At 36.2% G+C, this 25,273-nt stretch overlaps 3 protein-coding genes across 10 annotated transcripts in view; 2 read left to right on the top strand and 1 right to left on the bottom strand.

The window, feature by feature from the left end:
• Window positions 1-7,497, top strand: part of slc12a5a (solute carrier family 12 member 5a) — a 165,517-nt gene extending 158,020 nt beyond the window's left edge. For all 4 annotated transcript variants that reach the window (XM_051897684.1, XM_051897686.1, XM_051897685.1 and 1 more), the window contains one exon: window positions 312-7,497. In XM_051897684.1, coding sequence (XP_051753644.1) covers window positions 312-403 — 92 coding nt within the window. In that variant the 3' untranslated portion in view covers window positions 404-7,497. The remainder of the gene's footprint in view (window positions 1-311) is intronic.
• A 2,006-nt stretch (window positions 7,498-9,503) lies between these two features.
• ncoa5 (nuclear receptor coactivator 5) lies at window positions 9,504-17,951 on the bottom strand. 4 transcript variants are annotated; one of them, XM_051897750.1, is made up of 11 exons: window positions 17,791-17,951; window positions 15,468-15,728; window positions 15,143-15,250; window positions 14,295-14,352; window positions 12,923-13,135; window positions 12,712-12,824; window positions 11,734-11,863; window positions 11,452-11,651; window positions 11,024-11,228; window positions 10,582-10,667; window positions 9,504-10,391 (listed from the first exon to the last, which is right to left on the bottom strand). In XM_051897750.1, exons 2-11 carry the CDS (start codon window positions 15,628-15,630, stop codon window positions 9,796-9,798), a joined length of 1,872 nt encoding a protein of 623 aa, XP_051753710.1. In that variant the 5' UTR covers window positions 15,631-15,728; window positions 17,791-17,951; the 3' UTR covers window positions 9,504-9,795. The 4 variants fall into 4 exon arrangements, with proteins under 4 accessions (XP_051753710.1, XP_051753711.1, XP_051753712.1 ...); XM_051897751.1 differs by lacking the exon at window positions 15,468-15,728 and having other exon boundaries at window positions 17,791-17,946; XM_051897752.1 differs by lacking the exons at window positions 15,143-15,250; window positions 15,468-15,728 and having other exon boundaries at window positions 17,791-17,936.
• Window positions 17,952-18,228: 277 nt separating this feature from the next.
• Window positions 18,229-25,267, top strand: ctsa (cathepsin A). 2 transcript variants are annotated; one of them, XM_051897756.1, is made up of 15 exons: window positions 18,229-18,384; window positions 18,633-18,793; window positions 18,904-19,015; window positions 19,097-19,147; window positions 19,558-19,644; window positions 20,504-20,659; window positions 21,488-21,579; window positions 21,765-21,849; window positions 21,947-22,038; window positions 22,177-22,255; window positions 23,129-23,280; window positions 23,376-23,451; window positions 23,532-23,621; window positions 24,209-24,310; window positions 24,581-25,267. In XM_051897756.1, exons 1-15 carry the CDS (start codon window positions 18,382-18,384, stop codon window positions 24,662-24,664), a joined length of 1,422 nt encoding a protein of 473 aa, XP_051753716.1. In that variant the 5' UTR covers window positions 18,229-18,381; the 3' UTR covers window positions 24,665-25,267. The 2 variants fall into 2 exon arrangements, with proteins under 2 accessions (XP_051753716.1, XP_051753714.1); XM_051897754.1 differs by lacking the exon at window positions 18,229-18,384 and adding an exon at window positions 18,429-18,503.
• Window positions 25,268-25,273: the final 6 nt, after the last annotated feature.

Raw genomic sequence — 25,273 nt, 5'->3', positions numbered from 1 at the left:
TTAGAGCGGGTGGTTCGAACAGGAGCGGTTACATTGGTGCCGTGACCCGGATGCGAGTGAGGTTTAGGGGGGTGACTTTAACACACATAGGCCTGTAAGAGCTGTGCATGTAAACCTCACTCCCCTGATCTCAGGAGGCGCCCTAGTGACTGGTGCTAGAGACTGCGGTCTTTAGCCTCCTTGTTAGAACTGGAGCGGCTACACATATAATTTGCATACTGTACACCATATTTACATACTGCAAAAGTAGTGTCTGCATCTGTATGTATCTCTTACAGCTTCTCTCATTTCCTTGACTTTCCATCAATCAGACATGGAATTCATGGAGGTTTTAACCGAAGGTCTCAACCGGGTCCTCCTTGTGCGAGGTGGAGGTCGCGAGGTCATCACCATCTACTCTTAAGAAACTAGTCGACGTCACCCCATCCCATTTGCCCCCCTTCCCCAGTGTGACCCAAGCAATATCCCAGAATTTCCTTCAGTCAACCAGCTTCATTTGTTCTACTGGTCTGCCAAGCTCTCACCGGCCAAACATCGCTCTTCTTGGCGCTACTCTCGTTAACACTTTACTGTTCAATGAAGTGCACTGTTGATGTCAGTGGGTATTTGTTCAATGCCCCCTCTGCTGTAGCTTTCCTGCATCATCTGTCAATCACTGCTCTCACCCAATCAGGAGAAGCGGGTGGGTTGGGCTTAATTTGTTTTTATTTATTTGTTTTAAAGAAGAGGATGAAATGTCAGTGAAGAAGGATTCAACATTCATAACTACGCCAGAGATGCTGTGAAATATTTCTGCTCTGATAGAGAACGATCTCCTGATAACCTTGGGAAAAGATTTTTTAATGGTTTGAACTCAATCCTTTTGGTCTGCAGCTTCGTTAAATGTGAAAAGATTAATAATGAGTTTATTCAAGAAAAAAAACAAACTAATGTGAACTGTGAAATGTGAAGTTTAAAGTCAACATGAAATCAAACTTGGACATATTTACTTTTGTAAACGATTCATTGGTGCATGTTTTTTCTCAAAAGAAAAATAAAGTTTGTCTTTGTAATCAAAATATAAAAATTCCTCTGAAAACCTCTGAAACAACTCTAATCCAAAATCCATCTTATTTTTCAACCCTCAATCAAATCTCTAGCCCATTTTTTGGATATCTTCCCAAGTTTCGCTTATTACTGAAGTAAAATGGTTTGCGAATGACATTTCATGTTGACTTTAAGCAGGTTCCTCTGCACAAAGACCTGTTGTTCTGTGTTTGTTTTGTCTCATTGACCTCCTCCATGTTTTTGGTCGTTCCTAGCTATCCCCCTGCCAAATACAGTCACAATATGTGCCAAAAACAAGGCTGGCAGGGTGTGTGACTTGCTGTTTGACAGCAAAGCAGCGAACAAGAGTCTATCAGTGTAACCAACACTGTAATTAGCGAAAGAATGAGCTAAAAAAAAAAAGACAGACAAAGAAAAAATTACTCAGCCACTAGTAGTGTAAATAGTGTATAAGGCATTATTTAACATTGTTGTAGTATTTTTATTGTGAAATAACCGAAGATTTTGGTGAAGAAATGCTGTTATCTTAAGGCCAATTCACACTGTATCGACAGACCAGATTACAGCATGTTCAATCGGCGAAAACAAGCTCTGACAGACGGCAACAGACTTTGACAGGGATCTGACAAAACCAGACGAAGTGTCTGACGGCATCTGTTGGTGCGGTGTAAATTGGCCTTTACAGGGTCAGGGTGTTTTGTGCGACTACAGGCTTCACTATGGCGGCTTGAAGTGTACTACGGTACCAAACCTCCCCTCCCCAACAAGCACTCAACCTGCACTGACAGCCACTGTGTAACAAATGATTTAATGAGTCTGTGGATTCATTAAATGAATGTGTGTGTGTGTGTGTGTGTGCATGTGTGCGCGAATTGCATCCTTGAGCAAATGAAAGTTGCCCATTTCTTTAGTTTTTTCCCATTTCGCTATAAAGAAAACCTCTATGTTTGTTGTATTTACAGACAAATCTGTATAAATTAGCTATATCATAGACAAAATCTATACTGAACTTGGTGGGGTACACCGGAAATGTCACAGAGCTATATATAGAGTATTATCGTATCTGATTGTATTGCCAAACTTTGATTTCACTCGTGCCATATGAATGAAAATGTGAAGTTGTCAATAGAAACAAATATTGATAACATTGCCACTTTAAACACTAATGCTGCATTCACTTTATTAGTTACTGACTAGCTTCTTTAACAAGTTATATTATATGAAGGATCCAACTCCATATAAAACATCCAAAATGGCAGTGGCTTCAACAGTTTGAGATGTCATTTTGTGATACTGTGCTGTTGCGAGAAGTGAATTTATGTGATTTTGAAGAAGTAGATTGCTGTCATTATCAACAAAGCCACACATGGATCCATTTTGGCATTATGGGGTTTGCAATAGTAGCGAATCATTTCTGAGTCCATAAACAGCTCAGAATCGTTGTCGTTTGGTAATTACAGTAATTCTGACGCGACATGAACGCAGCATTAGATTGAGCTGTTATCACACTAGTAAAAGCATGATGGTTCAAATAACATCCATAAATCTGAACTCTATGCAGTGCGACTGTAATGTATTTGCCAAATCACAAAACAATGAGATGCAAAATTAATCAGAGATGATCCTCGGTCTTCATTTTGACCAGAGAAAAGTAGAGTTTAGATCAGAAAGTGTATTTTTAAAAGCATAATATATGTGAAATTGGGAAATCATAAAATCATTGCATTATTTATTTTTGTAGAGATATAGGCTATTTTATAGTCTTTTTTTACAGAAATACCAACAGATGCATATATATATATATATATATATATATATATATATATTTAGGCATATATATAGGCATATATATATATATATACACACATATATAATTAAAAGAAAGTATATACAGTAGTTTATAAAGATATTACAGATTCTTTTATGTTTAAACATGGGAAAACCTCTCATAAGATATGAATGATGCTGCTAGTGTATGAATATATATGGATTGTTCGTGTACATAGAGCGAAAGAATAAATATTTAAAGGTATATTTACGAGGGGAGGGGTTGACGCCGAGTTTGCATACCAGTCCTGGCGTTTGCATCGAAAACGACTTCAGCCTTATATAATCAGCTTCATCATGTTTTGTTTCTTTTATATTTCCTCATTTCGTTGAACAGTGGTAATTTCAAGTGAAAACAACATTCACTGAATCTGAACAAAACGCAAAATGTGCATCGAAACGCCACGTTTTTAACGAAGTACTGCCTGCGTAGACTGAGCCTCTGATGACGTTTCGACAATTAGTTTAGATGTTTTTGATGAACACTTACAGTATGCTTCGTTTTACTCCTGTTTGCATGGTGTGTGTCGGAAAAATGTGTTTTAATTTTCGTAATGTGAAAACAGCAACAAAAAACAGTGGAAAATGTCAAGCAGTGTTGCCAAGTCCGCGGTTTTCCCGTGGAATTGGGCTACTCTAACACTGTTGCTGCGGGTTGTTTTTCATGTCCGCGGGTTGAAGCAACCCCAAATAACGATATTTAGCCACTGGAATGCAAATTTTACCAGGGGAACCAAAACTGCTGATTTTACCCCCCCGAAATGCGACTGGGCTAGTTTTGGGCTAGTTTTGAGTAGCAATTGGGTGGGTTTTTTTGTGAAAACCTGGCAACTCTGATGTCCTGGCAGCATTTTCAGATTGTTGCCACGACTCAGCAGCAACTCTGCGTATATCCAGGCAATGTGTACACTTAAATTAGCGGGATACTTGCAAGTTGTTTTTGGCTTTGTATATAAAATCGCTCTTGAGACACTGTAGCTACAGGGTCGTCGTTCCCTGTTGTGTTTATTAGGATGCTTTTAGTACACACCGAAAAAAAATGGTCTACAAACTTTTTTGTTTTCAACGGTAACGTGCAATATTTATTTTGACTGGAAATGGTATGTATGGCGTATTTTTAGTTGCTAGTTCGCTCATGAGTCTGCTTCTCGTAGAATAGTCATGAACCACGTAGTTCATCGGCGCGCTTCGTATGCTAGAGTGTGCGTCACATCTGTTCTATGGTGGCTGAGATAGAAATGCACTTTATACAAAGTTAACGTTATTTACGTCCATAGTGACAGTGACGATTGAGTTGGCAGAATCATGAGCATGCCAGATCCATTTCAGCGCTGATGCCTCTAGTGGCGAGAGTGTGTATCGCAGATCGCTGCAGTAACATACTACCTGAACCTACTGATTTTATTATGCTGTAAAAATAAAAAAAAAACATGTGTGTTTGCTGTTTATTTGGCATGAATTTCTAGCATTTCTTGTAATTTATTGAAAATTACAAAAAGAGTACACGTAGATGTAAAAAAAAAGAAGAAGATATATTTCTAATACGAATCACTGAGTTGATGTGGTGACATTTCCCTCCCGCTTTTCATCCCCTTCATCGTTCCACTGTTCCAAACCTACGAACACTGTATCGATGTGATCACCGTATAAATACTGATTAAAGACTATAAAGAAGCGCTTCCACTGCCGGGCTTGGCTCTATTCAAACTGACAGTGGACACACCACATTCACAGTGTATCTTTTTTCCTTTATTCACCATCTCACGATGAATACCTGGCTTGTGTGTAGCAAAAATGAAATCAAGTGTTCTGTATTCCTTTGCCAAGGAATATCGAGGCGTTCGACACATCTCGGAAACAAAAAGGGCTCTGAATAACAGTCTGTGCTTGGTTCTGAAGTTTGACCCGCGCCACTGGATGCTCTCACCAAAAAAAAAAAAGTGAATCTTGCTTCAATCCTTCACTCTTGAAAATAAAGTTTTTATTCATGGTTCTTTGCAGCATTTTAGGTTCAGCAAAGATCTTGCAACATGAAAATGTTCATATCGTAGGTTCTTCAGATCATTGTTTTGGTTTATGGGTTCTTTTTCTTAAAGGATTAGTTCACTTCAGAATTACAATTTCCTGGTAATTTACTCACCCCTTTCTTTCTTCAGTCGAAAAGAAATTAACGTTTTTGAGGAAAACATTCCAGGATTTTTCTCCATATAGTGGACTTCACTGGGGTTCAACGGGTTGAAGGTCCAAATGTCAGTTTCAGTGCAGCTTCAAAGAGCTCTACATGATCCCAGACGAGGAATAAGAGTCTTATCTAGAGAAAACATCGGTCATTTTCTAAAAAAAATAAAAAATTATATACTTTTTAACCACAAATGCTCGTCTTGCACTGCTCTGCGATCCGCCACGCATTATGTAATCACGTTGGAAAGGTCACGCGTGACGTAGGCAGAAGTACCGATCCAGTGTCTACAAAGCGAACGTGCAAAGACTAAGTCAAACGACCTTTACAAAAAAAGGTAAAACAACGATGTCGGACGATTTTGAAGTTGGAGAAGAAAATGAGATTTCCTTTCCAACGTGATTACGTAATGCGTGGCGCATCGCAGAGGTAGTTCAAGATAAGCATTTGCACTTAAAAAGTATATACATTTTTATTTTTTTAGAAAATGACCGATTGTTTCACTAGATAAGACCCTTATTCCTCATCTGGGATCATGTAGAGCTCTTTGAAGCTGAAACTGGCATTTGGACCTTCAACCCGTTGAACCCCAGTGAAGTCCACTATATGGAGAAAAATCCTGGAATGTTTTCCTCAAAAACCTTCATTTCTTTTCGACTGAAGAAAGAAAGACATGAACATCTTGGATGACATGGGGGTGAGTAAATTATCAGGAAATTTTAATTCTGAAGTGAACTAATCCTTTAAGAACAACAAGATCTTAAAATGGCACCAGACTGTATAAAACCCTTGTGGTTCGTATCGAAACCTTTATTTTCAAGAGTTTAGTCCCATGACGTTTATCTCTGAGGTCACTTGAAGGCTTGTATTTGTTTTGCTTGACATTCCAGTAACTTTGGTGAAAACGGTACAGCTCTTCATGCATGTGAGCTCTGATAGGGTCCAAATGTTGAAATCTGAATCAAATCCATCTGAACCAGTTGAAATAGAGCCAGGACCCGGGTCCGTTGTCCTGTTCAACGCATGCACATTATCCTGAACAAGCTAATATAAATATATATATATAAATATTTAAATGTTTTGTGATATACAGTATTATGTTCATGCCAGTTTATTTCAGCTGTTTTGATTGTAAATGTGTTATTTTTACCAGATGTTTGGTGTTCTTGTTGTGCACAACGATTTCTTTGGATCCACTAGTATCTTAGTGTGAATGAATATTGATTGGTTAATGGGGTCTATTTTTACTATAGGTAGTTTAGCCAAGACGAAGACCATATTGCTTTTACCACTGAGTTCATTTATTTAAAGAAGAACTGATTACCAAAGTTATTTATGTTAACCTGGATATGTGTTTAGTCATTCTGTCATTCTGAATGAATCAAAAAGAAACTCGAGGGTCTGTTATGTTAAGCTGTAAAATCATTATTATTATTTCATTTTTTACTTATGCCTTAAATGCACAAATTGGCAGCTATATGTGAAATAATCTTCTAAAAGTGCAATGCTTATAGCTGATTTTTTTTAATTTCATTATTAATAATCTCAAGATATAGTCTAGTTTATACTCAAATTAATCTAAAATGACTCTTTTGTTTTTGTCAGCCTAGCCAGATATAATTTGACTGCCTGAAAATGCATACACCAAATTTTTATAAAACAGTGACTCCCCTACTAATTTGATTGGACCATTATTTATGTATAAAAATGTCTTGTTGCTTTATTACAGCATGGCTGCAAGTTAGATCCAAAACAACTAATCATAATCATGCTTTGTCTTGGCTTTGCTTCTCTGAACAGCTGATTGCAGAACATGCGAGAGTCATTGAGTCGCTCGCTATGGGCTATTCAGTGCTTGTAACGAATTTTGCAAATGATATTGCAATTAATTCTAGAACAGAACATTAGTTTTACATGGAAAATGGCTGAATCCCTCAGGCTTGTTTTTGATTCATTTGAAATGAAAACATTTTGTATTTGAAAGGGAATGTAGTGGAGAAGAAATGATTTTCAGATCTTTCACAATTAGATTTTTTTTTTTTTTTTTTTTTTTTTTGTCTGTTTCAGGGTTTTATGGTCATATTGCCATGTAGTGTGTTCCTGTGTGTTTTTCAGTGGTGTGTGAGTGTGTGTGAGTGTGTGTGTGTGTGTGTACCGTGACGTACACACAGCAGATCTGGGACCGCAGGCAAGGGTGGATGAGGGTCCTGTAAATATAGCAGAACTAGTTAGTGTTGAGGTGTTTATTTTTTGTGTCAGTGTAAGTTGAATATTTTAAAAAGATAAATAATGAGTATTCTCTATTGTGTTTCATGGTACATAAAGAAAATAATGTAGTTTTATCTTACATTTCAAATGCTTTATCTCTATGGCTTCTGCAAAACTCCCATTCCATTTTATAGATTTGTCAGCACAAAATGCAATAAACGAATACCATTTTATTACTGATTATTTGATGGAGTCTTTATTTTGATTACAGTTTGGTGCATTAAAGGGATAGTTCACCCAAAAATGAAAATTCATCCTCAAGTTGTTCCAAACCTGTATGAATTTCTTTCTTCTTTTGTACACAAAAGAAGACATTTTGAAGAATATGGTTAACCAAACAGTTGACGGTCCCCATTGACTTCCATAGTATTTTTTTTTTCTCAATGGAAGTCATTGAGGTCCATCAACTGTTTGATTACCAACAAAAAGAAATTTGTTTGGAACAACATGAGGGTGAGTAAATGATGACACAGTTTTCATTTTTGTGTGAACTATCCCTTTAAAGTCTGCATACATCATTGAGGCGGTCTCATTTAAGAAAAGGAACCGTAATAAAATCAACTGTTATTGCTCGTGAGGTGTAAAATACTGTAATTTATTTCTTACTTTCGACTGTTATTCCTCGTGATGTGTAAAATACTGTAATTTCTTTATTACTTTTCAATCTAACGGTTATTTTTCTTAAAAGAGACCGCCTCGATGACGTTTCCAGCCTTCAAATGCGACCTCCGGAGGACGCAGCCTCCGAAATGAGACGCAGCGATCATCATTTTGGGTGTCATTTATGTCACACACCTGATTAATATAATTAAGTCATTAGTAGAGACATACAGATCTGAAGTGGGTCTGTGATTTAAAGACATTTTCCTGAGAGGGTTTTTCTGTTAAGCGCTGAAAATATAGAAACAAACTTCTAGATTAACCAGTCGACTTCATTATTGACTAGTCCGCCATCTTGAATTCAGTTCCCTCTGATTAATTTCTCAAAGCGTTTGTGGTTGGATTTTGGAGCAGAGACGGTGAGTGTTGAGATCTTTCTCGGTGAACTAAATACTGTTTATATTTATTTAAATATTTTGGTAACACTTACAATAGCCTACATTTGTGACTGTATTTATTAATCTTTGTTAATAAAAATCCAGCTGTTAGTTGTTTGTTCATGTTAGTTCACAGTGCATTAACTAATGTTAACAAATACAACATTTGATGTTAATGTTAATAATGTATTAGTAAATGTTAAAATTAAGATTAATTTTTAGCTGTGTTGTTCATTCTTAGTTCATGTTAACTGAAGTAGTTATCTAATAAAACCTTATTGTAAAGTGTTACCAATATATTCATATTCCAGTAATAGTGTTTTATTAAATTAAGGTTGCCAACAAAGATGAATTTGGCATTTAATGTAAACCAGGCATAATTTCCAGCTACAAATAATTTATCCACACTGAAAGTGAAAATGGTGCACAATGCCAAACAGTCACACAAGCTGGGAAAATATCTGTCGCTTGTTGTTTAGGACAAAGTCAGTGTTCAAAATAGAATACTAGCTCACTTTTTAATGAATTCCTCAGATTATATTGCTTTATATATATTTTAAAACCTAAATGAAACCATGTGTGTTATTCCACAACAAATGGTTTGAACGTAGTATGATACATGAACCCATTATATGCGTGTTGTCCAGTTGTCAACTTGGATTTAAATTAACTCAATTGTGTTGAAATAAATGGGCTTCGCAGTGATGCCATAGAAGAACCATTTTTAGTGAATTTATAATATATATATATATATGTATATATAAGATTTTTTGATTATTTTAATAAACTGAAGAACTTTTTTCCAATATAAAGAACCATGTGTGGAATGGAAAGATTCCATGAATGTTAAATGTTATTCTTCATGGAGCCACCGATACCAATAAATAACCTATTTATGTGTAGGAGATGCATGACAAATGAAAACAGTCCAGCAATCAGTTTAAGATATCAAACATCCGAGCCTGTGCCCATCACACACTACGCAATTTTCTATGAATTCTCCAACTGCCCAAAATCTAGACGATCTGATTTTCAGCAATTAACATTGATGCATCCAGACCGCAAACTGGGGCAAAAGTTGTGTATTTCAGCCTTTCTAGTTAAGACAATGAGAAGCTGTGAAATGAACTGAAGAGAGATCAGAATTTTTGTACCTAAAAATGAATTTATTAATTCAGAAGTTGGCTGGTATATACAATGCACAAATTCCATAAAAAACAACAGAAATTTTTCCATATATTGATGCATTACACAATCATGCTCTGTAAAGGTTTCATTTATCACAGAGTAAAAAGAAAAAGAAAACCGTAAAACCAGAAAACTATGACTTCACACAACGCATTTGTGTTATCACAAATGACACGGGAACAAAAAAATAATAATTTATGATGATTCAGAGCAACGCCGACTTCTCGATTCATATCAAATTTATTCATTTCAGTAATGGCGGGAATAATGGGACATGGGTGGTGGATCCATGCTCTGGCCCATTCCCTGCGCTGACCGTGGCCCTTGACCCCCAGATCCCATATTCACCAAGTGGTTAATGGGGCCGCTCTGGATGAGCGTATCCAAGGCTTTCTGCACGCTAGGGTTGTCAAAGTTGATCCCAGTGCCGGCGGTAACAGCCGGCCTTGGAGGGCCGGCCGGCCCCGGCATACGAGCGCCAGGAGGCCTCAAGGACGGCCGAGGGCTCATCATGCTCTGTGGCTGGACAGCAGCTATTTTGGGTATGCCAGTGGCATGAGAAGACTGGAGCCCGGTGGTCTGAGGGCCGAGGCTGGAGGTGTAACCCTGCGTTTGGGGTACCGGAGCGGGGCTGGACACTGAAGATGTGCCACTGCCGCTGTTAAAGATGCTGAGAATTTTAGCCTGGAGCTCTTGCTGTTGGCTGGTGGCGGTGGGGGCAGGGGTGGATGCAGCGGTCAGATGGGTGGAATGCAGGGACAAGCTGGAGTACGTGGGTTGAGCTGGCACAGATAGAGCCGGTGTCGTCTGAGAGGGCTCGTGGGTCGCAGATGTAGGGTGTGATCCTTGAGAGACCAAAAACAGTGAAAGGTAAGACTTGATTGGTAACGTGTAAAGGTGCATTCACGCCATGTCGTGATTACTGTGCATGATTAAGATGTATGACATCAAAGTACTACGAGAGTGATTTGAAAGCATACAACATGGCGTGAACGCAGCATAATACAACATTGAGTTTAAAACTAATGAAGTTACCTGCATCAGTACTGCTTCTAACAAGACGATCACGTTTGTCTCTCAGATATTCAATTAGCCTGGCCAACTCATCTGGAGTCATAAACCTGAGAGACGCAAAGACAATCAATCATATTTAACACCAAAATATGAAGCAGCACAACTGTTTTCAACATTGACAATAATAATAAATGTTTCTTGAGCAGCAAATCAGCATATTAGAATGATTTCTGAAGGATCATGTGAGACTGAAGACAGGAGTAATGATGCTGAAAATTCAGCTTTGATCACAGGAATAAATTACAGTTTAAAATATCTTCACATAGAAAAAAGTTATTTTAAATTGTAATAATATTTCAAAATTGTACAACTTTTTACTGTTCTTGATCCAATAAATGCAGCCTTGGTGAGCAGAAGAGACTTCTTTCAAAAACATTAAAAATCAAAAAATTAGTTGACCTACCTGCCCTCCGACAGCAGTGTGATGGGGGTCAGGAGAGAGACGGGATGGCCCTCTCTGTCATGTTCTCGCATCAGCACATCATCGGCCATCTTGGCCGCCTTCCTCGCAATCTCATCCCTTTCTTTAGTGCGGTGTTCAGCTTTAAAGGATTCAAAGTTGTGGGCCACCAGCACCATGGCATCCTGCATGGGCATGTTCCTGTGCTCTGCAACAAGAAAAAAAAATATTGTGGTAAAACATTCATTGTAGCTTAAACGAATTGTAGTCAAAGAGTGGAGTGAAGTACAAACATCCACAATATTATATATTAAGAGTGAAGATATTGGCTCAAAAAAGATTCAAGAATATACTGTGGTGTCACATTGGATATTTTCAGCTTAACGCTGATATGCAAGTAAAGTATCAACACTTTGTGGAAGGACACATACCTTGCGGTGTCCCAAAGAGGATATTGACCGTACAGGAACGATGTACTTGGTGCTGCTGGGTGATGATAATGGCAAAGGGTGTACGAGCCCGACTTACATCCTCCAGAGCTTGGGTCAATGACACTTCAGTATTCAGGAAGATGAGATCCACCACCATACCCAGATCCCGAACCTTTCTGCCCACTGTCTCGGCATATTCCCTGCACGGAGCAGAAAATGTAACTCTGTCTCTAGGAAATAATTTCTTAAGATGCTTTAATCAGTCTTTAAGAACACACTCACTTTTGCAGCTTGTTGACGACTATAACGGAACAATCCACTGGTCTCTCAGCATCATAGCGCCTCTGCAGCTCTTCATAATATTGACGGTAAAGTTCGTTCCTACGACGCTCTTCAGGACGCAGGCGCTCTTCTGTAAATTCAGAATTAAACACTTAGCAAGCCTCATCACGGGAAAAGTTCTCATGCAACTCAAACTTTGTTCCACTATAAACTAACCCAAATGAATTACCAATGCTGCTAACAGTGACTGTTAGAACATTAGCACTACCACAAATAAAACACTACTTAGGAGAAACTCAATAAAACAACCGAGAACGTGCCTGTACTGTCATATCAAAAATAAAGAATATTTTATACATTTAGATATTAAAATATCTTAAAGATTTTTCCACTGTGATATTTTCATAGTCTACATTCACACCGTCAGTCTAAATCCGAATGTTCGTGTATCCAATTGGAATCTGATCTAAATTACTGACTGTCCAACACTGTGTATCACAACTGTTCAGATCTGATTTGTGTGTCCATGCCGCTCTTTCGCTTTCCAGAATATCTGCATTGTTTTTTATGGCAATGACACTGAACCACACAAAATCCAATCAGAGCAGTCAGACTGAAATTTCCAGAAATAGGATTTCAAACAACATATGAATGTGGCTCGAAACGGATTTGTAAAAATCTCATTTCACATGATTTTTTTGCCATTCACATTCTTTAAATATGATCGGATAAGCACAAAAATCAGATTTGGACTGACAACCTGAACAAGGCTATAATGCATTTAACGCAAAAACTAAAAAAGGTGTCGTAGTATTTGTTGTACTGCCTTTCATTGACGTTTATTTAAATAGAAACATGTTGAATTTTCTTAAATTTAACACAATGCAAAAAAAAACCTTGATCTTCAAAATAGGATGAATTTTCTTCATGCAAAAAATATTAGCTTTATTTCAGAATGCTTGTAAATGTCAAACAAACCTTCTGACTCTCTCCTGCCATTCCAGGGTTCTCTGTAGCGCTCTGGGTATGTCTCCTCTTTCTTCCTATAGTAGTCGTAATCTGCACGGTAATAACGATCATACCCTTCCTCTCTGTGGAAACACAGTAATATTGTTTAGATGATGTCACCTGAAAGCAAATCGATTAAAATGCAAAACTACAAAATAGATTAAATGCATTGTGTATGCACCTGTAGGAAGGATCTTTCTCCCTGCTCTCTGACCCCCTATATCGGTCATCGGCTGGGGCTCTAGGTTCATGCTCACGAGGTGGACCGGGACGTGGCTCACGGCTATCCCCCCTCATATCTCGACTGTCACGGTGGTCTCGAGAATCTCGCCCATGCACCGGGGACCGAGAACGTGGACGGGGCTCTCGACTGTCCCCGTAAGCGCTGGATGGCCTGAACAGACAAAATACACTTAGTCAACACGTGCCAACTTAAAAAAAACGTTACCCCCCAAAAAAGCTTTATTAGACAACTAATTTTACCATCAAATTCTTAAAAACTGTTACAAGATGTTAGTCAAATGGTAAAAACAAAGAACACTTTTTTTATATATATATATATTAAAAAAAAAAAAAGAAACTGTAAAACAATTGATTTCTACCAGAAAATCTCATTAATTTAAACGCTTTCAGAGTTGTTGCGGAAGGGCACAGAAATGAGAGGGTGGTGCCATTAATTAATCCTATTCATTGCAAAATTCATTTAATTTCGCTTATGAAATGCTCTGTTGCAAACTCTGAATATAGCCGTCTCCAAAAACGGATGTAATAGCAAACATGTCGAACATTATCTCTTTGAGGTTACCATTAGTATCCTTTAGTTCCATTGAGTTTCCAAGTCAAATTTATGTAAAATGAGCAGCAAGATTCACATGATGATGAAAATGGTTTTTTTTTATTTTGTCAAAACAAAATCATTGTTTGAATTAAATTAAGCCTGAGAGCATGGGTTTTTAATTTAAAATTGCTTTAGGATAAACCAACGCAATGAACTGCACTCTGTTCCACGCCAGTGCAAGAACAATAAAGTTATTGTCTTTTAAAATTGAGGTGATGATGAATGGACTGGAAAGACAAACATCAACCTCCAAATATAATAATAAAAAATATCCAACAACTGGAACTGCTTAAATTATTAATTTTAATTGTTTCCATCCCATCTGAACACATGAAATAATTAGGATTTTGAGAATGTTTTAAGGAGGAATCAGCGATTCCCAGTTGACGATTTTGAAAACTGTGCATGGTAAGTGAACAGTAACACACCGTTTAGACAAAGACACACCAAGGGAAACGCACTCAAATTACCCTTTCAACTTTATTTCAGTTACTTCTGATACAACTAAATGTGAGGAAAAGGGAAAGAAAAAAAAATAGAACAAACTAAAAATCGAAGAGCCACGAGAAATATTGATTGAACCGATTTCGCGCACCCGACAACGATATTGGTGTACTCTAGCTCTTTCGATGAATTCCATTGTGGAGGGAAAAACGTTTACCAAAATTCTCGATAGATGTCGTCTTCATTAGCAAAAATCCCAACGATACTTTACCTGCGTGGAGGGCTTGACCTGGATTTATTCTGTCGTCTCTCCGCTGCCATATTTACATCTGAAAATAAACCAATCCAAACGTTCAACATGACAGAAGACGGAAATATTTCAGAGCCAAACGAGTTTTTTTTTTTCTTTCAGTAAGAGGATGAACATTTAACAGTCTGTTGCGTCTAAATTATAAGCATTTCCAAAGTTTCAATAGTAAATACTACAATGTGGGGAAAAAAAGCAGTAAAGGATCTTGTTAACCTGTGCGTCATCATGTGTACGTCAGTATTTGAGATTCCCCAGTAGTAAACACTTACTAAACACCTCTCGAATTAGACCTAACACCAACAATAACTGGAACTTTGCACAAATAGTGTATAATAGGCCATGGAAATAAAAATAAATGTGTTACCAATTCAAAAAGTGTTTTGAAATAATGATACTATTGTATGATTTTAATCATGCAGTCAAGAAGATTATAATTACAGTCAAAAAGAACAAGACCAGTGAAAACATTGGGACTTTTTGAATTCGTTTCAAAAAGTCAATAAGTAATCTATTTGTGAAAAGTGCCAATTGGATTTATAGCTTATATTTATACGTTCACATAAAAAAAAAAGCTCAGATACAAGATGCTGAGAGTAGAGAGGAAAAAACTAATATGCAATTTACAAAAGGATCATCTTTGAAGTTAAAGTTTGGCTTTATTAGATTCACCACATTGCAGTTATTACAGTAAAATTAGATCATACAATTAGTTGGTCCTAAGTTTTATTTCTCTAAAGTTAAAATGTTAAAACTTTGATGTAAAAACTGCCCAAATCACTCCAGTGTTTAAATACTAAATCAGACCTTACCTAGTTTATAACCTCTATAAATTCGACCGTTATGTCCGGCTTTAGCAGCCTCGGCATCCTCCACTCGCTCAAACTGCACAAATCCGTACCCACGAAACAGGGACAAAGCTGAAAAAGGGAACAATCATTTCGTTTTACGCAAAAAAAGGCGTTTGTTGGTGGATTTTTGGCCTAAGCTTCCCTTGCTTTCTAAAAGCGCAGCTAAAGTCTTCAGACCAAAGTCTAAAGAAATGTGGATAAAACAAATTAAAACTGCAGCGAACACTATAAAATACTATTTTTTCCGAAACGGCTAAATAAGTCGTTTAATTTATACGCTACTAACCCTGTATTTTCCCATATGGCCTGAACAGATCCTCCATGTCCTTCTTCGCCATGTGTGCCGTGGGCAAATTTCCAACAAAAATCCTTCGCTCCAGGTCACGAGGGTCATTGCTGTTGGTGGTGTACGAAGGTGGCGTACTACTCCGACTTCTTCTGTGCGACATGCCTCTACGAGCTTTAGGTTCAACGGCCCGTTTTCAAGGAACGCTTGCAGTTGATATTAGATACAAGACTATTTGATTAGCTATATTTCCCCCAAGGTCTTGAATTTGACGATGCATCGACATGTAAGAAAAGAGAGATTCCAAAGGTAAAATGTCTGGGCAAAGTAACAAAACACTGCAGAAGTCTTTGAAAGTCAACATGAAATTTAACAAAATTGATCAGATTTACTTTTATTAATACACATTCAGGTCTGAATGCATAATTATTCAACCAATCTACATTTTCTAAACTACATGTTGACTTTATAGACAAACTTGAGAACCTTCACAACAGGCAGAATTTCTAAGTACAGTTTAATTCACACGCAGTGTTTTGCTGACTGATCAAGTGACATAAAAATCACGACTATTCACAAAACAAAACGTTGAAAAAAAATGGTTGTTTTTGGCTTAGTGAGGCCTTGATCGCAGGAGGCTTAGGATTTTCCAGCTCACTTCATGTCCATAGCATTCTCAAGCAAACACGCAGCTCAGATTGTGCTTTTTAAATGAAATATTTCTCAAGTATTTGATGAAAGATTGTGGTTGAAGACGAAAGGAAAACCTGTTGGATGAACCGACCACAAACGTGTTTCCACGGAACACGCAACGGAAAATACGGGACCTTGTCGCTGAAGATAACAAATCTTGAATTGTGCCAACAAAATAGACACGACAGATTAGTTAAAGTTCATGGGGATAAACATAAAATGCTCCCCAAAAATTTCTTGCAGGTTGTTCAGTTTAAAAAATGGCTAATGTTGGGATCCACAACAGAGGCGATGCTTGAAGAAAATGATGGGAAGGAATGGTCAAGCCGTTACTTGGCCCACTCGTTAATATTTTCAACATTGCAGTTGGGAGTTAAGAGCTCACTGATGCTGTAGTCTTTGTAGTCCGCTTCAGCGTTCTCATCTGAGACATTTTGGTAAGTTGCAAAACATAATCATCATACGCTTTCCCAAAGCGGCGCAACACCTTACCAGACAAATGTTGGTTCTTCCACCTTAAACGATTTTTTTTCCAGATGACTCTACCTCAAGAATATCAAAGTCTGAAAAAGCCAACAATGGAGAGTGAAAAACTGTAATTCAGATTGATATAGTATCACTCACTAAGTACTGTATTGTAAAAAGTGAGATTGAGACAGAAAGAGTGTAACAGAATTATGACAGTTCTTACTGTTCATAAAAATAAATCTCTCAATATGACATCAGGATAAGTTCAATTTTTTTTTAGGTCAATTGAAATAAAATTATCAAATAAAATTAAATATTTTTAGTGTTAGATTTCCACGTTTTGGGGAACAGGCGTTCATTATACTCAAACGGTAAAAAGGTACGCAAATTTTAAAAATTACACTTCTTATGATTCAGGATTTTGACAATCTTTAATACGTTAATATTAAAACTTGAATATTACACATTCAGGTACAGCCATAAACAAACCGATTCCTGCGATTTCACATGGTTCAAAGAGTCAACAATAAGCTGGCAAGGTAAAAATTCTTGTAATTCAGTATTTTAATACTGTTACACTGCCTATCAGCCTCCATTGTCATATTTCCAGAACTTTTTATTATTCAAAGGAAGAGCCAAAGAAAACGGGCAACAAGTGAAAACGGACAGCGCGGCGCCACAACAACCCTTCAGCCATTTTGTGACCGTGCAGTGACGTCAGTCGAAATCAAACCGCGTAAAAAATGCGCAAATGTTACTGCAAACGATAGAAACCGCGTATTCCCGAGAAAAAAGCTGCATATTGTGCATATTCTGTCCACGTAAAAGCTGCAGGGAAAACCGCGCACACTTCGGCTAGTGAGGGATTCGGGATTCGGACGGACGCCATGTTGCTCCATAAATCCGCACAGATGATGATGCTCCGCTGCTCTGAAATTGGATCGTGCGAGGTTTTTACTCGTCGCGTTCGAGTTGAACGATTAGAACATTGTGTTCTTATAACCAAAACTCGTTTTAGGCTTTTAACATTAAAAAAAAGTATAATTGATGCTTCGACTAATAGGTCAGCTAGCAAACTAGCTTACATTTTATAACAATGGATGCAGTTGGAGCTCCAGAATTTCACATTCCTGAGAAGATTTTTGTCGGATCAAATCCTTACCGTTACCATGTGAACCTGGAAAATATCCGGAGATTTTCCTGCGGCGTCCTGTATGTGCAAATAATTGCAATGAATGAATGTTCCGCTGCAAAACTGCCGCAACCTTGCGGTGATCCTGTGCGGAACTGAGACAGTGTTGATGGCGCTGTTTTCAAAATAAAAGTACCAGCGTTAAAGTTCCTTTGTTGAGGTACAAATAATTATCTTTTTTTTTTTTTTTTATCTTTTTTTTCCCGTTTGGACAGACTTACAAATGCAACATTTAAAAGAAACCAAACAAATAAAAACTACATGACATCTTCCATACATTAGAAAATTAAAATACATCTATTATTTATTAATTTACCATATATTTACACCCACAAAATAAGAACATATTTGTATAAGGTATTCCAATACTGACCTCAATAGGAATATGAAAACAGAAATAAATCTATGGTTTCTTTGTGTGGTTTTAGTATACACTTTTATTTTGAAACAGTGGACGAACACCATCATGTGACTTCATCACGGGAAAGTTGAAGTCACATGAATTTTGGGTCTTCTTAAACACTTTACTAGTCGGGTAACATCTTTACTCCTACACCTGGAATGGTAAGACTACTGGAATAAGAACACTATGGATAATTTTAAGCTGTCCTTTGCTAAATAACATGCGCCTCAGTTTTCTGTTTTGTTTTCTACCGTCATATAGGATAACACTTAATTTCCTGGTTAGTTGCATGAAAGGTTATGCAGCTTTTCCTTTGTTTTTTTGGTGTCACTTATGCTTCAGACTGTTGTAAGTGATAATCTTTCTTTTGTACTGGAAGGTTAAGTCAGTAATTATTGCTGTGTTTCAGATGCATCTTGTGTTGGTGTGTTTGCTGCTGGGGGTGCTGGAGGTTTCTGGGGCTCCAGATGCAGATGAAATCAAATATCTGCCTGGACTTTCAAAACAGCCCAGCTTCAAGCATTATTCTGGATACTTCAGTGTGGCTGACAATAAGCACCTTCACTACTGGTCAGTAGGACTGGCTGACTTTCACTTTCATTTAACTCCAAGAATTGTTTTTGAAATTTCCCATATGTAATTGTCCAGCATTATTAGTGTGTTCTGTTCCACTTGATCAGGTTTGTTGAGTCTCAGAAAGATCCGGCCAATAGTCCGGTTGTTCTGTGGCTTAACGGAGGACCAGGATGCAGCTCCCTGGATGGTTTGCTCACAGAGCATGGACCTTTTCTGGTGAGAATTCACAGATCTTCATTATATAACCATACTACTGACAAATACTTATTTATTTTATTTTTTTTGTTATTTTTGCAGATCCAAGATGATGGTGCAACTCTAGAATATAATCCTTATTCTTGGAACAAGGTATGGGTTCTGTCTTTTTAGTTTAGTTAAATATATCAGCATTACCAAATGAGTAATTGCTGTGGTGTGAAATGAGGAAGTCGTAGGTCCAGTTTTCACCTTAAGCAGCATTTTCGGTAACTGGACTATGACACTTCCTTTAGCCAGTCACATGATCTTACGCTGGTATATTCTTGGCTATAGCAAACTGGCTTTACTGTACTAAATAAGCGGTGTTCAAACAAACAAACTCTTTATTTAAAAATCACTGGACTACATGAAAAGAAACAAGATGTTTCAGTGTTGTTGTTGTTGTTTATTTTTATATAGTCCAGTGATTTTTAAATAAAGAGTTTGTTTGAAAATTTTATAACCTGGATGTTTTACAAAGTCATGAATCTACATAGATAAATAAGCTGTGTTTTTTCCAGATTGCAAATGTCTTATACCTGGAGTCACCAGCAGGTGTCGGCTTCTCCTACTCTGATGACAAGAAGTACACAACCAATGACACAGAGGTATGATTCAAATCATATTGCCTTTTAGAGAAACAATAAATAATAATAAATTCATCCAAATGTGTAAGCATTTCTATTTTAAATATTGTGAAATATTTTTACATTTTAAAATGGCTGTTTTCTATTTGAATATGTTTTAAAATGTAATTTATTCCTGTGATCAAAGCTGAATTTTCAGCATCATTACTCCAGTCTTCAGTGTCACATGATCCTTCAGAAATCATTCTAATATGATGATTTGCTGCTCAAGAAACATTTCTGATTATTGAAAACAGTTGTGTACAATTTTTGAATAGAAAGTAATGCTTTTATTCAGCAAGGATGCGGTAAATTGATCCAATTGACAGTATAAAAAGAAATTTGTAATGTTACAAAAGATACTATTTCAGATAAATGTTCTTCTTTTGAACTTTCTATTTATCAAAGAATCCTGAAAAAAAATTGTACAAAACTGTTTTCAACATTGATAATAATCAGAAATGTTTCTTGAGGAGCAAATCATCATATTAGAATGATTTCTGAAGGATCATGTGACACTGAAGACTGGAGTAATGATGCTGAAAATTCAGCTTTGATCACAGGAATTAATTAGTTTACAATAAATTAAAATGGAAAACATATTTCACAATATTACTGTTTTTGCTGTATTTTTGGATCAAATAAATGCAGTTTTTTTTATATTAAATATATTTGTGCTTGATCTACTTCCTTATAATGTTTTGAATAGGTAGATAGATTATAAAATGCACAAATGCATGTATTGCACAGATAGGAGGTATGCATTGCATAGTACAGATAGTGCTTATTTGCACCGGATATGAAAACAAAATGGTAACCATATGCTTGCTGACTTTTCCAGGTTGCCATGAACAACTACTTGGCCCTGAAAACGTTTTTCAAGTTGTTTCCTGAGTTCAGCAAGAATGAGTTTTTCCTGACTGGCGAGAGTTACGGGGGCATTTACATTCCCACACTGGCTGAGGTAGTCATGGAGGACAGCAGCATCAATTTAAAGGTAGGAGGGGCTTCCTTATAGAGTACCTCAGGGATGACGTGTTTTTGTAGGCAAAACCCGGAAGTGAGTTAGCATTTTAGGACTTCCGGTTTCACCGCCTCGAAGTCAATGGGTTTTTTGAATGGGTTTTTGCTAAATCGCCTGAAATAAGGTCTGTGGTTAACAAAGCCTCTAAATATTTTCTTGTTTTGATCTATGACATAAAACACACCAGTTAAAACCCACTTGTGATTTTTTTTTATTTTTATTTTTTTTTTAAACCTTTATTTTGTCTTAAAAACGGCGGTTGCTAACAAATTGTTAAAAGGAACTACTTCCTTTGGCGGTGACTTTAGACGTCATCATGACAAACAGGACATTTGGACAGCATTTCTCATGAAAAGTGGATAAGTATTCATACACAGCGCAGATCATAATCAGCGAGCATGTTTTCTAAATAAAGTGTGAGGAAGCTTGGTGGTGGTGACGTTGATCCGCAACCATGGTGTGCTGTAGTCCGTTTATACCCTACCAATAGCTTTTTATATCTGACTTTATTTAAGCTTCAAAATGTATAAATGTTGTGTTAACTTGTAAAGATTATCTTGATAGATGAAACATGTAAGTGTCATAACCCTTTGTTAAACACAGAGCTTATTTTTTGCGATTTTCCAAAAGTCTATGGGAAAAATGCATTGGCTTTCGATCGAGGGAACCCGTGCGTCGCTAACTTCCGGGTTGGCCTACAAAAACACGTCATCCCTGAGGTACTCTATAACCATACTGCCCATAAACAACAGAGACTTTGAGTGTCTTGATCCATGATGTGTGTGTATTTGTGTCTTGTAGGGTATTGCTGTTGGAAATGGCTTGTCCAGCTATGAGCTAAATGACAATTCATTGGTGTATTTTGCATACTATCATGGGCTTCTTGGTACCAGGTACAGTGTTTTCTTGTCTAATATGACTCTTCATGTTGTTCTATTGAACATGCGCTGTAATGTTATATATTGTTTGCTATAAAGACATCAATATACTTTGGGGTACTTTTGCATGTGTAAACAGCACCCACATAAAAAAATACAAAATTTAGTTATTTGTTTTATTTATTTGTGTTCTTGTATAGCTTGTGGAATGACCTGCAGACATTTTGCTGCAAAGATGGAGTGTGTAACTTCTATAATAACCAGGATGTGAACTGCTCAAATTCTGTAAGTTGAACTGTGCTATACGAATGGTTTGAGATGCATAAAGTGTCCTGTATTCTTTACTTACGGCATCTCTTCTTATCCTTCCATTGCTCTTTAGCTCATTGCAGTTCAAAACATTGTCTACTCGTCAGGGCTCAACATCTATAATCTGTATGCTCCCTGTGCAGGAGGTGTTCCTGAGAGAGTAAGGTGAGCATGAACCAGTTATATGAACAGTTATAACCAGTTATACCATATGATGCTCCTCTTAATGGTGTTTTTTTTTTTTTGTTTTTTTTTTTTTTTTGTTGAAGTTGAAGTGTCATTTGTTCTGTGTTTTGAATCCAGCTTTGAAAACGGTCAATTTGTGATCCGAGACATGGGCCACCACTTCATCAACCATCAGTTGTCCAAAGCACAGAACGAGGTAAAGAAACCAATTTATGTGTTGCTGTTGGACAATTTTTTTCTTTTTTAAGGGTTAAACTCAAAATGAAAACTGTTTCACATGTTGATTACTTTAATATATATATATATATATATATATATATATATATATATATATATATATATATATATATATATATATATATATATATATATATATATATATATATATAATGCAATTTTATTTTTATTTATGCATTATTTTTACTTATTTATTTTTACTAATACACCCACCTGCCATTTATTTATTTTTATGTATGTAATTTTATTTACTTATTTTTATATACATAAATTTTGTTTTGTGGAACACAACAACATCTTTAGCAATTTTGATGCTCAGTTCTATACAATGAAAGTACTGAGGTCATACAATAACTTTTTTTTTCAATTTTAATTATTCACTGAAAATATTCCCATTAGCTGTAGTGATGTCAAACACAATTGGTTCTTGTGTGTGTCTCATAATCAAACACATTACTCCAGTTTGAATATGTGAAAGTGTATTTGGGATTTACAGTAAGAACAGTTTACGGTTTTGTTACCAGAAAATGTTTTAGAATTTATCATATGTAAATGTAAAACATCTTTAATTTTTAATCTATTTTATTATTATTATTTTTGTTTTGTATTTATGCAACGCTTGTGTATTTTGTAACTCAGTTCTTGCCATGAAAATAGCTGGCATGGCATTAAAATCTCTACTGCTTCTACTGTAACAACATGAGGGTCAGTAAAAATGACACAATTTTCATTTTTGGGTAAACTGTCCTTTTAAGTACTAGTAGGATGAACAAATGTCTGAGCTTGGTCATGGTGTTTTGATGGTTAATCCGCATGAATCTTGTTCAATCAGAAATTTCGAGATGTGGCCTCCCTGTTTAAATCATCTACGCGGCTCGATCCTCCGTGCACCAACTCCACCGCATTAGCCCTGTACCTGAACAACCCTCTCGTGAAGTCTGCTCTCCACATCTCGCCCAATGCTTTGGACTGGGTCATCTGCAGGTGAGTTAAATGGACTTTAATCCTTCAAAATGCAACTGAATGTTGTGAGAGAGGACTTCAATTTGAAATTGTCCTGTTTTGTGTTGTTTTTGTAGCGCTGAAGTCAATCTGAACTACAATCGTCTGTTCATGGATGTGAAGAAACAGTACTTGAAGCTTCTTGGAGCACTAGTGAGTGATAGGAATGTAAATGTTTATGAATCATATATTTCCATGTCTGCCTGTTGATTTCAATCACATCTTTTCAACAGAAATACCGTGTGCTGGTTTATAATGGAGACGTGGACATGGCCTGCAACTTCCTAGGAGACGAGTGGTTTGTGGAGTCTCTCCAGCAAGAGGTGTGTGTCCTGCTCACTTTTAGTTTTGGTCTGGTCATTCAAATAATTATTTTTTTTCAAATCTAAAAATCTGTTCACCCTGACTGGCAGAAATGACATAAAGCCAGCCAATAAGATTGAAACTTGATATTTGTTATGTTTATTATTATTATTATTATTATTATGCATTTCATTTATTTAAATAAAATAATACAAAAGTTTGCTATTTATATGCTATTAATATATTTTTATTTTATGATGTATTCTATTTAAATACAAATTTATTATTTAATGTTTTATTAATGCAATATTTTTATTTATGTATCCATTTATTTAAAAAATAGAACCCTTTATATTCATAAAATATTTATTTAATATTGCATAATTTATTTAATATTATTTTTTTTTTTTATTATTATTATTTACCTGTTTTAATTATTGGAGAAAGCTCTTTTTTTTTTTTTTTTTTTTTTTTTTTTTTTTTTTTTTTTTTGCAATTTTGTATCAGACATATGGGTGTTTTTGGTTTTTTTGTTTTGTTTTGTTTTGTTTTGTTTTGTTTGTTTCTGATACACCAAAAAACAATCTCTCTTTATCTTCTCCAACAGGTCCAGGTGCAGCGCAGATCTTGGATTTATTTCAATGGTGAAACTCAGCAGGTGGGCGGCTTTGTCAAGGAATTCACCAACATTGCTTTCCTCACAGTGAAGGTAAGACTGCAATAAAACCATTCACATGATACACAAATCTCTGTGATTTTGATGTACGAATGAAAAGCTGAATTAATTGGAAATAAATGCCATACCTAGACAGCATCAGCATACTAGGATTTAGAATAGAGCCTGCATTCACTTCCATTGCAAACTAGTTTTACTTACTATGTGCATGTGTAAATTTTGTCTAAAAAAAAAAAAAAAATGTAATTATGTTTTTTTTTTTTTTTTTTTTTTTTTTATAAAATGTATTTATGTCCTCCACAGGGTTCGGGTCACATGGTTCCCACTGATAAACCTATAGCGGCCTTCACAATGTTCACTCGCTTCATCACCAATCAACCTTACTAGAACACACTCAGGGATTCTTTAAATCTGAATTTGCACTGTCACAATGGTAAAATGTTTATGATATATTGACCACTGACTGTTTTCTGATGTTCAAAACTGATAAGATTTTCTACTTTGTGTTTTATGTAGTTTAGTTGCCTGCCTTGTTTGATTATGCTGACTGTACATAATGATATTTTGTTGTAGGTGTTTAAGGGATTCAGTTTGAAGCGATTTAAGACGTCTATATGCCTCTTTTTATCTTTGATAAAATGTGATTATGGTTGACTTAATAGCAAAAGATGCTGAGTGTTTATGAAATTCAATCCAATGTTTATCTGCAGTGAGTGGATGTTCACTGTTTATTGCACAATTTTAGCTTATGTCTTTTCTATTAAACATGAAACTAGCCTTTTTTTAATCATCACACGGATGATTTTTGTCATCATTTCAGATATTAATGCCTCATTTTTGCCTTTTGTTAAGGTGTCATTGTCTTCATTTGATTATTTTAAAATGATTTATATGATCTGTGGTACCTTTTTGTGCTCATAAGGGAATAATATTTGTGCCTTTTTATCTTCTTTCCCCCAGTTTTTATAATTAAAGATCAATTTTCTATGATTTTTA

The sequence above is a fragment of the Ctenopharyngodon idella genome, chromosome 6 (assembly GCF_019924925.1).
Source record: "Ctenopharyngodon idella isolate HZGC_01 chromosome 6, HZGC01, whole genome shotgun sequence".
In the NCBI taxonomy this organism is placed as follows: domain Eukaryota; kingdom Metazoa; phylum Chordata; class Actinopteri; order Cypriniformes; family Xenocyprididae; genus Ctenopharyngodon; species Ctenopharyngodon idella.
Note: the sequence above shows the minus strand (reverse complement) of the source record. Positions and strands in the feature narration are given on the sequence as shown.

Coding starts and splice junctions, on each gene's coding strand:
- ncoa5 (XM_051897750.1), bottom strand. CDS start 15,630: ATGTCGCACAGAAGAAGTCGGAGTAGTACGCCACCTTCGTACACCACC. Junction 13,136..14,294: donor AGGTCAAGCCCTCCACGCAG/GTAAAGTATCGT, acceptor TTGTCTGTTCAG/GCCATCCAGCGCTTACGGGG. Junction 11,652..11,733: donor GTCGTCAACAAGCTGCAAAA/GTGAGTGTGTTC, acceptor TGCTCCGTGCAG/GGAATATGCCGAGACAGTGG.
- ctsa (XM_051897754.1), top strand. CDS start 18,444: ATGCGCCTCAGTTTTCTGTTTTGTTTTCTACCGTCATATAGGATAACA. Junction 19,645..20,503: donor ACACAACCAATGACACAGAG/GTATGATTCAAA, acceptor TGACTTTTCCAG/GTTGCCATGAACAACTACTT. Junction 20,660..21,487: donor ACAGCAGCATCAATTTAAAG/GTAGGAGGGGCT, acceptor TGTGTCTTGTAG/GGTATTGCTGTTGGAAATGG.